The 16,587-nt window shown below is 35.4% G+C and overlaps 1 protein-coding gene across 2 annotated transcripts in view; it reads left to right on the top strand.

Annotated features, from left to right (window-relative positions):
• Positions 1-16,587, top strand: part of rbfox1 (RNA binding fox-1 homolog 1) — a 263,123-nt gene that overhangs the window by 183,701 nt on the left and 62,835 nt on the right. For both annotated transcript variants that reach the window (XM_056453542.1, XM_056453543.1), the window contains exon 5: positions 13,696-13,788. In XM_056453542.1, coding sequence (XP_056309517.1) covers positions 13,696-13,788 — 93 coding nt within the window. The remainder of the gene's footprint in view (positions 1-13,695; positions 13,789-16,587) is intronic.

Raw genomic sequence — 16,587 nt, 5'->3', positions numbered from 1 at the left:
CTGATCTTAAAATATGTTCTAGCTTCAACTTTTTATGTATTATATTAATAATAATAATAATAATAATAATTATTATTATTATTATTATTATTATTATTATATTATTATTATATATTATTATTATTATTATTATTATATATTATTATTATTTTATCATGAATATATATTCTAAACTGCGTGATGTATAACACATTACACATTGGATCAAGTTGTTTCTATTTTTGATGTATAATTGTTGCAAAATTCTAACAAAAGTTAGTTGAAAATATTAACAACTGAAAATGAACATAAACAAAAATAAAATAAAAATAAGAAACAGAAACAAAAATATAGATGAATCAGTGACCAAATTCTGGTGAAATTGCTTCACAATTCACTGTGAAGCGTTTTTGTGCATCATTTCTGTATTTTGGTCTAAATGAATGCCAGATATGAGGTTGTATATTATGACAAGATCTGAAATACACAATTGATTTTGGATTTTCAGCGTACAGTATGCCTTCAATTTGTTTATTTTAACAATAGCAAAAATTGACATTATGTGAGGCATTTACAATGTTAGAAGGCATATAAAATCATAGCATCATATTTTATGTTTTTTTCTCTGTATGCTTATGTCTAAAACCAAGCAGTGAAGGAACAACCACAATACGGATAATAAATTAGTGATCTTTGTTACTTATTGGAGCATGAGTATTTTCAACTAAGCAGAGCATGTCACAATAAACTAAAAACAAAGACAATTGGTACAAAACCAGCGAAAATCTAAAGATTAAAATAGACATTTGAAGAAAGAAATAATAACCTGTTGAGAGAATGCTGACAGTCAGTGTAGTTGTGTAGTTAAACTCCTAAAAACATTTTTGTCAGTTACAACTTTGAAAAACAAAAAAGGCGGGAAATGAAAACATCTAAACTCTACAACAAAGAACCTTTTGGTACTTAAGAGCCATATGATTCTGATTAGAAATAAAGAATCATTTACCTGTTGAAAGAGTGTTGAGAGTGAATGAAGTTTGATGGTTGAGCTTCAGAAAACCAGTAATAAGGTGCTTTGACAGTTGCTAATAAAAAGGTGGGAAATAAGTATCCCTAAACTTTAGCAAAAAGAATCGTTTGACACTTGAGGAAAACATAGTTTTTAATAAAAATAAAGAAATCATTTATCTGTTGAGTAAATGTTGACAGTAAGTACAGTTGGATAGTTGAGCTCCAGAGATTGAGAGTAACAAACCTGAAAAACAAAAAAGGCGGGAAATGAAAACACCTAAACTGTACCACAAAGAACATTTTGGTACTTCAGAGCAGTATGATTTTTATTAGAAATAAAGAAATCATTTACTTGTTGAAAGAGTATTAAAAGTCAATGAACTTTGACGGTTGAACTCCAGAAAACCAGTAATAAGGTGCTTTGACTGTTGCTAATAAAAAGGCGGGAAATATGATTCCCTAAACTTTAGCACAAAGAATCGTTTGATACATCAGAACAATTTAGTTTTTAATAGAAATAAAGAAATCATTTCTCTGTTGAGTAAATGTTAACAGTCTGTATCGTTGGATAGTTGAGCTCCTGAGGTACACTGACAGTTACAAATTTGAAAAACAAAAAGGCAAGAACTAAGAATTCCTAAACTCTAAGACAAAGAACCCAAGGAACTTCAGGAAATTATGATTCTGTATAGAAAAAAAAAATCATTTACCTGTGGATGTAATGTTGACAGTCTGTGTACTTCAGAAAAACAGCAATGAGATGCTTTTACAGATTTGAAAACTTAAAAAGGCGGTAAAATAGAACACGAAACTCTAAAAACAACCATTTCAGCATTAAAGCTTTCTCTGGGATGATACAATTCTAAATAGAATAGGCTACTGAGTGTGAAGAAGCATCTATTTTTAGTGTTAGTTACTTTTAAAGCATATAAAATACCTATAAATACAAATAAACTGCAGCTCTTTCAGTAATTGAATATTCACTGAAAAACATTACAATGGGTTGATCACCGCAGCTTAAATTTAAAATACTTAAAGAGTTTGCCCAATGCTTAAAATGATCTCATCATTCACTTGTTCCAAACCTGTTTGTCTTTTCTTTAACACAAAAGAAGAAAAACTGGATACCTGAAACCACATCCATACTCTCAGAAATAAAGGTTCGCGAGCTGTCACTGGGGTTGTACCTTTTCAAAAGATACAAATTTGTACCTTAAAGGTCCATATTAATATCTCAAGGGTACGTATTAGTACCTAAAAAGTACAAAAGTGTTCCTCTTAAAATTTGTAGGTTCTAATATGTACTTTTGAGGTACGAATATGGACCCTTTAAGTTCAAATGTGTACCTTTTGAAAAGGTACCACCCCAGTGACAGCGTGTGTACCTTTATTTCTGAGAGTATAGTATGAAAAAAGCACTGCAGTGTCTGGGTGTTTTGTGTTTGTCTGAGGTAATTAGTTTACCTAAATGTTTATATTCCAAAGTATGAAGCTAATCAGTAAGTTCTTGTCACGTGACTTGCGGTTTTCATCTGGGGTTGCCTGGGAAATGCACACTCACAATATGCGCACCCATTATGTGCGTGTGTGCAAAAGACGCGATATGTGAACGGCCCCATAAGCAGCTACGCTTCTCTTCACTTTCAGAAGGTACCTTCACTCTCGATCCTGCACAAAAAAAATTCAATTTAGCCTCGTTAGGCTGAGTTGGGCCGCCGTGTTTTTGGGCACCAGTGTCCTCCTTTGTTGCTGGTCAAAAGTTCTTTAGACTGCATTTCACAGCAAGATTTTTGTTTTTTACGCTCAATTAAATCAAAGTAATGTCTGTATTTCTACTTAAAGAAGCAACCACTCTCGACAGCAACCATTTCATCTCGTGTTCTACAGCAGTTTAAAAGCGCATGCTTATTAACTGATGTTGCAGCAGAAACGTGCAACAGAAAGCATTTTTTTCTTCCATAAAATATATTTGTGTAAAGCAAGTAACGCAATTACATTGACTTTAGTAACTGTTATCAAATGACACATATTTAAAATGTAATTTGTACATTACTGTGATCCTCAAAAATGTAATTAGAATACAGTAACGTTTCACTGTGGAACACATTACACACAACTGTCTTCATCACAGTGGCGGTCAATTTCATGTTTATTCCCAAATAATCTAAATGATATAAGATAAATGAATTACTTTATTTTTTTATTTTATATGCAACATTTGCATAACATGTTAGTAGGTAATTCCTGTGAAAGTAAAGCCACATTTTTGACAGGCAGTTTTAAAAACAGATTGTCAGTCTCATTCACAGGACCCTTCGGATGTTACTCTAATAATTATGCTTATAAATTATTTTGCTGCTCAAGAATTTATCCATTTTATATGCAATGTCCAATAAATTCATAACACTCTACACATAATGAAATGTATATTTAGCAGGCTCATGCAACTTTCTGCATGCTCCTCTCAAACACATAATTAAACAAAATCTCCTCTGGCTCAGTGACGGCTGATGCAATTATTCCACATTCTCCTGCACAGACAAAAAAATAAATAAATAAAAAATAACTCAGAAAGGAAAATATTTTACTGGCACTTCACGCTTCAAGTCCTCACTGTGCTGTGTTAGGTTACTTTTTTCGTCCAGCGCTGCCATAGTGTGTTCCGTGTGGGCTCTTACACACCAGCGGCTGTGTGTTTCTTGTGTGTGTGTGTGGTGTGTGTGGTGTGTGTGTGTGTGTGTGTGTGTGTGTGTGTGTTGTGTGGTGTGCGTGTGCGTGTGCGTGTGTGTGTGTGTTCAGAGCACACACCGGGCAGCCCTGTCACTGTTGCCGTTTAGCACTCAGTGTGAGATCAATGAATGGTAAACATCAAACTCTGCGAGTCCCCATCAGTAATTGAGTAGGTCTCTCCCAGGCTGATCCAGCGCCTCCCTCACATCCCTGTCCCTATCACTCCATCTTTGCCTCACCTTTCCTCCCTACAGGCTGCACACACAATCTCCGGCTGCCTTAGAATTGGTCACAGAGGATTTGGGGGTTGTCACTATTGGAAGTATTGTATTCTTTGAATTAGTAACGCACCAATGTTGATATTTTTTTCATTGCCAGTTTCATTTATTTTAATTTATTTTTATTTTTTTTCAAACCATTAGACTGATTGATGATACTGACTTTAGATTTTTGTTGGGGTCTTTTTAGAAGTGGTTATTATTACTTTAGATACTTTAGATTACTTTAGATTGTATCTTTGTTAATATATATATATATATATATATATATATATATATATATATATATATATATATATATATATATAATATATATATGTAAAAACATAATGATTTAACGTTAAAAGGTTTTTGAAATGACTATCATTATCAAATATGGTGTCAAACAGTCAAGAACAGCTTTGTGTTGTGACAGATACATGACAGATATATAGAAATACATATCTTAAGTATGAATCTATTCACTAATGGTCAAGATGATTTGATGATTTTTGCTTGTTTTTTTTTAGTTTTACTAGTTTGCTTATGTAACGGACCAAGTTAATCCAGGCAGTTTTTATCGCAGAATAAGATAAAAATGTTGATGTTAACATATTTACTGTCAGTTTACCAAGATGAGTCTGTGGTTGTTATCTTGGAATGATGTAATCTTGGAATGTTGCCACTAACCAATCAGAAGCATTTATTCCAGAAGGCTGTGCAATATACTGTAGTATATGGTAAAAGACCATCTGCAAAGAAAATACCCTTTTAAACTTTGGATTTTTTTTAGTGTTTGATGTAGGGCTGGGCGATAAAATCGGGTATCAGTGTTTAATGACCAAACACAAAGAAAAGTTTGGTATGAAGATGCGGTATGAACTGCTATAGTTTTATGAAATGTGGCTGCTGAGTGCGTGCCTTGGGAAGCAATGACAAAAAGCTAGGCAACATGCACAATGTGCAAATGGGAGCGATGCACACATGTTGTGTTGTGCAAGCAACACACACATAATGCACGCACATTTTCCAGGCACACCTAGGTGAAACATCTCAAACTTTTCTGATGCTGTGACCACATCCAATTCAAATAAGTAGAACTAACCCAATCGGCTTTCCACACTTTGTATGGAATATACACATTTCAGTAATAACGGCAGACCAGTTACCTCAGACAAACATAGTGCGTCCAAACACTGCAGTGCTTTTTAATTTCCTCTATAAACTTGTATCAGAGCTCCAGCAATGGTTTGTCCGTTTGTCATCCTCTGAGAAAACGGTTGATGGTCACCTAGATACAGAAAGACGCAGGGACGGATCCACGCACTCGCGCTTGGCACTTAAGGTCATAATAACAACACGCGTTGAAAATGAGTGCCGTATAGCTTACAGTGAGGAGATTAGTAAGTAAAAAAAGATGTAGGGATGTCGCCAGAGTGGCTTTTTGGTTTCTTTTCTTATGCATCCCGCCACTTAGCACCCCAGTCTGAAAGATTTTTAGCATAGGAGTAATGTAGTCAAGCAACATCACAATTGTTAAAATGGTAGTGTGTATTTGAATAATGATGGTTTAGTTCCAGATTTGATTATCAAAGTTTATTTGTTTACATAGTTTGAAGGTTTACTGTATCATTATTATTCACACCCTTACGTTTTGCTTTGATTGTTCATCATTTGTTCTTTACTATTGCACACATTTATTTTAAGTTTAGGAGTCTATTTAACACTTACTGTATGTTTATTTTTTTATAAAAGGATCAGATATTTTGTTTAAATATTTTTGTTTTCGACTATTAAAACTGTTTGCCTTGTTGTAAGGTTGGTACAGTTAAAATAAAGTGGTTTAAAGTGGATTGTTAAAAAATACTCAATAATTATCGATACTGAATGAAATGAAACATGACATTGTGATAATGTTTTTTGCAATATCACCCAGGCCTAGTTCGATGTATAGAGGAGTGAGTGAATTTCTCTGTCCTGTAACAGGCGCCGATTCATCTTTCTGCCAGTAGTCAACAACCATAGAAGGGCGTACCCATGGGCCTCGTTAACTGCTTTGTTTTCACACTTGGTTCTATAAAACATTGCAATGCAGTTTGTGTGCAAGTTTGAAAACAGAGATAGGCAACAACAAACAGCTGTGCATTTGGGGCAAAAAAAAAACGTGTCAATTTCCGATTCCTGCCCGAGTCGATTGTGCCATCTCTAGATTGATTACGAAGCAGGATATCAAGATAGGTTTGATGCTAGATTCTTTGAATGTGATTCAAAATGCAGTGGAGCTTTTGCCGGCGGGGGCCCATATTTTAGTCCTAGGGATTTATTCCTTTCCCCGTCTCATCCATCGCCCAGAGATCGTCACGGTGGCCTGCGGCTCCCCCAAGGAAACGAGACAAGGGGTGAATCGATTAATTGATTTGGGAATCAATTAATTGAGGCCATTAAGGCAGCCATATGCACAGAGCTGAAATGAGATCTTTAAACGGCAACATATGGCCGCCAACCAAAGACGCGCTGCATTCCTTCCTACACTTTTATTGAAAGAGCAGTAACGAGAGGAGCATATTTCCAATTAAACACCCCAGTTGTCTCTTCTGCAAGAGGCCGACGTCGTTAACCGAGCCTCCCGCAAGGAAAAGTGCAATTTTGTTAAGCAATAAGACGGCGCACATCTTGTCAGTTTACATTGGATGGTTTACTACACTGCTTTAGCGTTTTAATCTTCCGTTCCGCTTTCTTTGTTCTTCTGCCTTGAGGAGTGGGTTGTTCTGTTTGTTTATGACTTGTAATAACACAAGACAGAAGGTTTTTTTTCCTTCTTTGCACTTGTGCAGCCTTGTCAGTGTTGTAAAGACTAGGTGTTTCAAGCACTCTCTCATGTATTGCCCCCTCTTTATCATACAAGTGGGTAATCTTCTGTGCAAACATTCCGATGACATGATATTCATATTTACAGTGCCAGCAAACCGTTCTTTATTCTTCATTGAGGTCATTTGCTGTTGCTGTTTTCTTTTTTTTTTGTCTGAGTTGCCCTGAGCACCGCCTGATTTAAATAACAATGCCACACGCACACACAGTCATGCGGTCCATTCACTTGCCAGTAATTCCAGTGAAGCTTGCTATAACAGTCCTGACGCATCTGTATGTCAGAGAGCAGTTGTTACACTGGGACTCAGTCATTCTTTGTTCCAGACAATATGATTTCCAGAGTGCTTGAAGCATGACAGGACAGCTGCAGCGAGCAGAAAGGTTTAAAAAATATCTCTGGGCATAACTGCAGGCTTCAGGCTTTCTTACAGAAAATAAATGCACATAAAGTGACAATATGTGCACATGCTCATGTTAACACACATGATGGGTAAATTACATTCAGCGAGTGCCACTATTGCCTCAGTCCAAAGAGCAACACACTTTAAGTCATGCTCGAGGAAAGTGAAAAAGTGCACAAAGATTCATTCCAAAATGAATTATCATTATTCTTTTTTTAATGGATCTTTTTATTTACAATGGATTTCTTATTGAATTGCAGTTTGACAAATTTTTTTTGGTGATCTGATTTTGATTTGATATATACATACACTACTGGGTCAAAAGTTTGGCGTCAGTTTTTTTATTTATTTTTTTTTATTGTTTTTAAAGAAAACTATATGTTCATTAGGGCGGCATTATTAAATGTAAAAAAAAGGCTAATTCTTATTTATTAAATATTTATTTATTAATATCTAGTTTCAAATTAAGTAAAATTAAAATTCATCATTAAAATCACTGGAATAAATGATTAAATTAAATTATAATTATAAAATATATATAAATACAGTGGTGACACTTTAAAAGGACCATCACCACCCACGAGTGGCACCGCCGCCGCACTAACGGATTAAGAACATTTTTATAGGTATAACCACAGATTGCAACCATGCCGCCAGGAGGCATAAAGGGATGGGATGCGAATTGGACAGAAATATGCAGTAGCTGCTACTTGAAAATGAAGATAAAATAATGAAACGAAGCATTATGATTCCTTCATTAAAAACTTGTTAACAAGATTTATTATCATTGTAAACTTTTATATATCTATATATATATATATATATATATATATATATACTATATATATATATATAGATATATATATACAGTGTGAAGTCAGAATTATTAGCCCTCCTTTAATTTTTTTTTTCTTTTTTAAATAATTCCCAAATATTTTACAGAGCAAGACATTTTTTTCCAGTATACCTGATAATGTTATTTCTTCTGGAGGAAGTCTTATTTATTTTTTTTTGGCTAGAATAAAAGCAGTTTTTAATCTTTTAAAAAAACATATTAAGGTCAAAATTATAGCACCTTCAAGCTTTATTTTTTCTTTCAATAGTCTACAGAACAAACCATGTTATACAATAAACTTGCCTAATTACCCTAACCTGCCTAGTTACTCTAATTATCGTAGTTAAACCTTTAAATGTCACTTTAGCTGTATAGAAGTGTCTTGAAAATATCTAGTCAAATATTATTTACTGTCATCATGGCAAAGATAAATAAATCAGTTATTAGAAATGAGTTATTAAAACTATCGTGTTTAGAAATGTGTTGAAAAAATCTTCACTCCACAGAAATTGGGGAAAATATATACACATTGCATTCTTCAAGACTATTATTATTGCTCTGGCTGTATTAAAAGCTTCATAATTCAAAATGGAGGAAAAGAAGTCTGGATTGATTGTAACACTGGTGAGTGTGGCGATGGCGCAATGTAATTCCATATTTAGTTTTTTTCTGTTCCTTTAAGGGCACAAAAATGCCATCTGGGCATCGCCCCACTGACACACAAATGTACACACAGGAGAAAAATAGAAAGCAAGTCTCCTGCTGCAATCCTCTCTCTAGCTAAATCATACAAATACAGTCAGACAGAAACACACACGCACACACTCGGGCTAGGCAGCCATCCAGACTGAGAGGCACATAGTCGCAGGAGCAGCCAGCAGTCATGCGTGGCCTAAGAGAGCGAGAGAAAGCAAGATATAGTGAAGCAGCCATGTCATATTTCACCCACGGCCCCCAACCGCTGCACACACGGCGCATTATAAACTGCGCCTCAAATGCACAGTTGCGTGTGTGTGCTCTACATATGTTTTCGTATCTGTTGAGAAAGGGAGGCTGAAACAGGTGGTAAAAGTTTTCACCAGCTATATTGTTAAAACAAAGCTTTGGTCCTGGCTCCCCAGAGTGCCTGGAGGTTTCAGGCACACTATATTATACATTCTGGCTGCGAATGACACTGTCAGAAAGCAGATCAGTGGCACGGTCTACACCTGTGTTCAGCGAAAGCTGGTTTGCATGCAGTCCCCTTGTGGTGTGATGTTGGATGTTTCCAGGTCCAAGCCTCTACTCTTCTTTAGATTGAGAAAATTAGATCTAAATAGCCATTTATGGCCTCTCTTAAGTTCCATCATCACACATTAAAGCATTGTTCACCCAAAATATTAATATTTACTCATTATTTGCTCATTCTCAAGTGTTTTCAAACCTTAATGGGTATCTTTTTTTTTTGCTGAAACACTAAGGCATTTTAAAGTAAGAAAGAAAGCTGATTTGACCTCCAAAGTGGATGGTTACATTTACTGTATACAGTACAGCTTTCTTCAAAATATCTTCTGTTATGTTCAACAGAATAAAGAAAACTCATAACTGTTTGTAAAGATGAGTAAATGATTACAAAATTAACATTTTTGGGTGAACTATCCCTTTAAAATGTGTTTTTAAATGAAAGATGAATCACTGTTTGACTATCTGAGGTTAGACATACATGTAGATATAAATGTTACAATAATGATTTTCAATAGTATTTCAGAATACAGCGAGTGTCTATTAGTGCCATTTGTGGCACCTTTTATGATGCTTTATCAGATGCTTTTGGCATCTGCCCCAAAATTTGCCAGTCTAACTAACTGATATTCTTTCCCTCTGTTTTAACTCACAGCAGACAGACGATTCAGCACAGACAGACAGCCAACAGCAAACACAGTTATGTGAAATCACAGAAATCAAAACGCAGCCCAAGAGGCTCCACGTCTCCAACATCCCCTTCAGGTTCAGAGATCCAGACCTCAGGCAAATGTTTGGCGTAAGTGTCTTTTCTTCTTCTCATACTTTGCCAGCACAGGTTTATAGTTCAGCTCTGAGGCATGTGCCAATGCTCTGTCCTACTGCTTGGCAGATGATATTTGAAGTTTGGGTATGATCTGTGATCTGGGTCAAGAACAGCCTCTACATTTTCTTTTAGTAGTTCCATGAGGGAAGTAGCAGGGTGTGCTTCAATGGAGCAAGAGAGCAGTACTGATATGAACAATGTATACTGTACAAAAATCTAAGGCCACCACCAGCTTGATGTTTTAGCAAACATAACCATCAATGTTTGTTTTTAATACAAATAAATTCATTAAATCAGATTTTTTTCTCGGAAAAGTCAGATTTTAATTTAAGGATAATCTTACACTATTCTGGGGAGACTGATTTGAAGAATACCAGGCTTCTTTTCAGCACTTTCCGAAGTTTAACATTTAGATGTAGACATTATTTTATTAAATTTTTTATTATATGTCCATTACTTTTTCTCATACTCGTTCTAAAATATTCAAGCCTGGCCCTGTGGAGACCAGTCAGTGTTTTATCAGCTGTTTTTTCACTCCAAATCTCAAAATTGTGTTAATATTATTCAATTGTCATTGTGCCATTTCTGAAACAACCAAATCTAATGGTGGCCAAAGACTTTTGATTACAAAAAAAGCACCTTTACATTATTACTATACATTTTGATTTTAGATAAATGTTATTTGATCTGAACACTATGTTCATCATAGAATCCTGAAAAAAGAAAGCTTTCTACAGAAATACCAAAGCTATTTCCATAATTGATAATGGTACAAATCAACAAATCATTATAATTAGGATTATGTGTTAATGGTTTAATGATACTGAAATTCTGCTTTTCGTTACTAATGCAAAACAGTCATTTAAAATTGTAATAAATGTAGGGATGTCCTGATCAGGTTTTTTTTTTCTGAGCCATTTGATTTTGAGTATCTACCAATACCGAAACCCGATCCGATACTTCTATAATACATAAAGAAAGAATAAGAGTGAAGAAACAAATTTTATTTTATTTTAACCTTATTTTAACATACAACAACTCTGTTAACAACAGAGCACTTCTGTGAGGTAGCTTGAACAATCAAGTAATAAATAACATAAATTCTTCACTTCTGGACTTTAGTACAACAGTGAATATAAAACAAATCTAATATAAAAACAATTAGCACCTCTACTTAAAATACCCAGCAGGCGGTCCCAAGTTTACATATCTCAAAGTTTGCTATGGCAAGGTTGTCATCATCACTTTATAATACCTCTAGACCGCAGACATACTCATGCTCTCCGTTTCAAGCTGCTTCCATGTTCTACTTTTGCAGCATTTACCCAATAGCGTCTCTGCAACAAAGTGATGTCATGCCACATGCGTTGCTTTTTCTGTGTGAAGTGTGCTTCTGTGTAATAAAAGAACTAAGCTGAAAGAAAATGAATGAATGAATGAAAATAAACAGTATATATTAGCTGCAAATAAATTAGCAAACAGTTCAACTTATTAAAATTAATAACTATTATAAAGAAATAGACTCAAGTTATCAAATCTTATAAATTTTTTCTTCACTGTATAAGTTAAACATTCTGATTAAAGTTCTGTTAAATAACAGAGGTATTACTTTAAAAATGTACACATATAACATTATAATGAAAGCATTCGATTGCTTTCCGAACTTTTTATGCTCATTTAGGGACAAAATTAATTGTGTTTTAAAAAAACCGCCACCATGATTGACATCTTTAGATGTTATTATTATTAATTATGTGTCTATTTCTGTTCAAACACGAACCCAAAACCCAGACTTTCACTCCGCTTCAAATCGCATGTACAGAATCTGTTTGGGAAACAGTGTCTACATATCACTATGGAGCGCGCCAGCTGACAGTCACGCACCATTATATGACTGTTTTGAGGATTGCATAGGAGGGGCGACGGCACCTGTAATGAAAAGAAAAGGGAATCCCGCGGTCTTTATATTTATTTCAAAGTGTTTTCATGTCTAAATAAAACGAAAGCACCGAACTAACTCGCATTTAAGAGCAAGGGGCAGTCCCTGGTGGTTTGACGGTATGGGTTGCGTATAGGGAGGATCAGCTTTTCAATGCTTCTTGCCACCCGTCAGAGAAAGACTGAAAATACGGGAGAAATTACGGGATGATAGCGGGATAGAATTATAAACTATGGGAGGATCCTGGGGAAAATGGGAGGGTGACAGGTATGATTCGATTCCTGATCGGGAGGGTAACATCTGATTCCGATTGAGTATGAAACTCACGATCTGGATCTGGACATGCCTAATAAACGTCTCAGAATCAGTCATTTTTACTCCATTTTTGTTCAAATAAATGAAAAGAAGAAATTAGTTAAAAGGTACAAATGTTTTAACACCTTGAATGGTAATGTGCATACTAAATTATTCAATGCTAAGTCAAAAAATCAAGATGAACCTAAATATTACTGACATATTAAAGTATAATTTTCATATGGCTTTATTTTCAACCAAAATGTGTGTTTTTTTTAAAGATACAGATTCAAAATAGCTCAATAAACAACTATTTTAAACCTATAAGTAGCTGTCTCTAAATTGAAGTGATATGAATTGCAATATACCGACAAATCTAATCTGCCTTCTGTTCTCTTTCCAGCAATTTGGTAAAATCTTAGATGTTGAAATCATATTTAATGAACGAGGATCAAAGGTACGTTTTGTGACTTTTATCTTTTGCATGCCTTCAATTGCTGACCAATCAGAACAGTGCAGTGAGTTTAGAGACTTAAATGTGTATCCTGTTCACTTAAAAAAGAGACCAAAGCCAGAACCTGCACTGTACAGAATAATGCTTGTTGTAGTCATGTTAACGTATGTAATGCAATCTCATATCAGCTGCTGTGCTAGAGTTATTAGTGCCCTGTTCAATGGAGTGTGTGGAAATGTGTTGGCACTTGTCTTTGTTCAGCTACGGTGTCAAATGAAGAACATTCTCCGCTGAGCTCTGTAATTGCCAGCGTTATTCAGTGTTATGACACTTAGCATCATTCCTGTGCACAAACAATTTTCTTATTGAAATGTGAATTATGTTCTTCTGTTCCAGCTGGGGGAGATAATGATGCATGTTAACAAGTTCTGTAGTTCGCAATACTTTATCATTTATCTTATGAGTTGATTTTTTTACCATTATTATTATTTCGTTATGACTTATGTAGTGTTAAATTTGTTTTTTATCCGCTTTTTTTCCTCAAATAGATTCCATTTTGTTTCGTTTGTTGTTTTGTTTGTTTCGTTTTTTTTCTCTCTCTCTCTCTCTTTTTGTTCCAAGTGACTTTACGTTCTGTTTCGTTTGATTTCTCCTCAGAGGTTCTAAAAGAACCCGTAAATTATGGTTAATCTCGATGCTTTGCAAGGTGCAGGAGAAAAGAGGAGGAGAAAGAGAGAGAGGGGTAAATGCAGCAGCAGCAGCAGCTGTTTTTGAGTGTGAGAATGGCAGAGGTAGAGCCACAGTGGATTTCTTGGGTGTATGACTGAATTAATAATGTGCATGTTGTTCTCCCCCCCTCCCCTCTCCCACCTGCATGCAGGGTTTTGGTTTCGTAACTTTCGAAAGTAGTGCCGATGCGGACAGGGCCAGAGAGAAATTACACGGCACGGTGGTAGAAGGTCGTAAAATAGAGGTGCATGTAACAAATATTTCCCTTCTCAATTGTTTTTGTTTGTTGGTTTTGTTTGATTCATTTGATTACTTTGGTTTTATTGTTGTCGTCCTTTGCTGTTATTCTTGTTTCTGTTTTTTGTGTCAGTGTGTGCCTCACTCTCATCTCACTATTTTAGAAGCATCACTCGTCTTTTTTCCTGTTTGTGCTCCTCTCTCTGTCCCTCCCTCCCTCCCCGTTGTCTCCCTAATATGTTTCAGTTATTCTTAGACCTCAAAGCAGATATAATACGGTGCTCGCCGTTATCTAATTGGTTTGCTTTCGTTGGCATTCACTTGTGTTTATTTCTTTCTTTTTTGTTGTGTTTTTAAGCATATTTTGGCTTAATAAGCAAACGGGTGCAGTAAGTCATCAGGCAGAGTGCAAACAGCATTTGTGTGATGATAGCCAGAGGTCTTATTGCAAAGTTGACGAGGGATCTGCGCTTAAAGCGGCCCGAAGCTGGCAGCGCTTGTTAATTGGCCTGAAGACGCTGCTGTTAGAGACAAACACAAGCCTTTAAATCTACAGCTCAAATTTACACTTGCTTTACAGTCTAGAACAGTCACTGAAGGTGAAATAGCAATGACAAGTGGGCATCTTTACAGACGATTCTCATTTAAAGGTTTAATTCATCCCACAATGAAGATTCTGTCATTATTTTTTCAGCCTTGCATGCGGATTAAATCCCATAAGACTTCTGTTCAGCTTTGGAACACAAATGAAGTTCTTTTTAATCAGATTTGAAAGGTTTCTGTTGAAAATTCTGATGCTGCAAAACATGAAGAAGCTCAACCTGCATGGCTGGCATGCAAAAACCAACATCAATTGGTTGTTTCTGCACGTTCATTGGTTCTCATGCCTCAAGTAAGCATCCCTGACCAAATTTATAAACATTGCTTACTGTTTAATGTTTATATTTGAAAAATAGCTTCAATTAAATTTGACCAATCAATAATTTCTCACCCTCATGTTGTTTCAAACCCTCAAACCCTTCGTTCATCTTGAGAATTTCTAATATGTTGGTTTAAATCTGAGAGCTTTCTCATCCTAAATAAACAGCAATGGTTTCTACTCATTCAAAATGTAGAAAGGTACCAGAAAACATCATTAAAACAGTCCACGTGTCTTCAGTGGTTTATTTGGAATATTGAGAATATGTTTATGTGCATGTAAAACACAAATAACTAGTTCATTCTTTATTTCTATGCTCTTATGAATGTGCCCCCTATACTGACACTGGGGAGAAAAGTTACTGTTGAATAAAGTTGAAGATTTTGTTGAATACAGTTATTTTTATTTAATGTCCACACAAGAATATTAGCTTAGTAATATTCAGATTAAACCACTGAAGACTTTTCTATTTTGGGGGGTTATTTTGGGGTATGTCTCTGGACTGTTGTTGTCTGTGGAGGATGAGGGAGCTCTCAGATTTCACCTAAAGCATCTTAAATTGTGTTCAGAAGATAAACGAAGGTCTCAGGAGTTTGGAACAACAAAATGGTGTATGATTAATAATGTAATATTAATTTTGAGTGAACTAACCTTTTAAAGATATGTTTTACATTTGGTTAAAACTGCTAAAAATTGCTTTACAAACCTTCTGAAGTGTTTTGAGTACACAGACTTTCATAGAAAGATCAGAAATCTCTCATATTTGATGTGTTACAAATGTCTTATGGTTTTAAAACGGCACAAGGGATTTTAAATAATGGCAGAATATTCTTATTTGGGGTTCACTAACCCTTTAACAGTTCTACTTTACTTTCTTTTTGTACAGTATTTTGTAGTTTTTTTTTTGTTTATTTGTTTGTTTGTTTTCATTTTTAAGAGTTATTTTCGGATGTTACATGGTGCCGTCTTTCAGTAAGATGTTGCCTATTTTGCCTTCTCATTTCCCCCTTTTTTTCCAACGGTAGCTGGTAGGCCCCTCACCAAACTCAGTAAGCGTGGTAACAATAGATACACACGCGGGCGATGGCGGCGAATGGTAAGTGGAGAGAGCCATCTGCCATTTCACGAACTCCGCGCTGATACCTCGTGACTGTTTTTTGACTTGATGTTGAGTTTCTTGATGCTGTTTTCTCTTGGTACGCGTGTTACTTGAGTGAACATTTAGCTTCCTGAGAGGCTCTGATTGGATTGAACTGAATCATGCGCATCCTACTCAGACTCTGAACTCCATGATTATGTTAAATAATGCACCCTCTTTTTTATATTCTTTGTTAGCTGTCCTTTCGGCTTGAATGATTTTTTTCTTTTGTTATTATCTTGTTTTTCTTTCCTTTCTGGTTTTTATTCTTGCGATGAAGCACAAGGCTTTTGGAGTGTTGAATGCTAAATGTTGCTTTGTTTTTCCGACTGACTGTACCTCAAATCTGAAGGTTTAGTGTATGTTGCGCAATGCCAAGCGTTGTTTTCTTTCGTTCTTTCCATTCCTACGTTCTCTTGTTGTTATTTTAATCCAGTCGATCCCTCTCCACTGCATGCTGTCTCATTTCCGATGCCTTTCGTTTGTTGCGTGCATTTTGTGTGTTTCTGTAACTTCTCATTTCTTCATGTACTCCTTCAACTTGACCATCATTTTGATGACGCATGCAGATGAGTCTTTTTATGATGAGACTTTTGCGTATGTTTTCTTTGCTTTATGTGTCTTACCACATTTCTTTCAGTAACTGTTTGTTATGATGTGTAATCATTTTGAAATTCTTCACCGTAATGCATGTCAGATTTGTTACCACAATATTTTCAATATTTACAGCTTTAGCTTCAGTATGTGTC

The sequence above is a fragment of the Danio aesculapii genome, chromosome 3, assembly GCF_903798145.1.
Source record: "Danio aesculapii chromosome 3, fDanAes4.1, whole genome shotgun sequence".
Taxonomy (NCBI): Eukaryota; Metazoa; Chordata; class Actinopteri; order Cypriniformes; family Danionidae; genus Danio; species Danio aesculapii.
The sequence above is the reverse complement of the archived record's forward strand: the minus strand, read 5'-3'. Positions and strand labels throughout refer to the sequence as shown.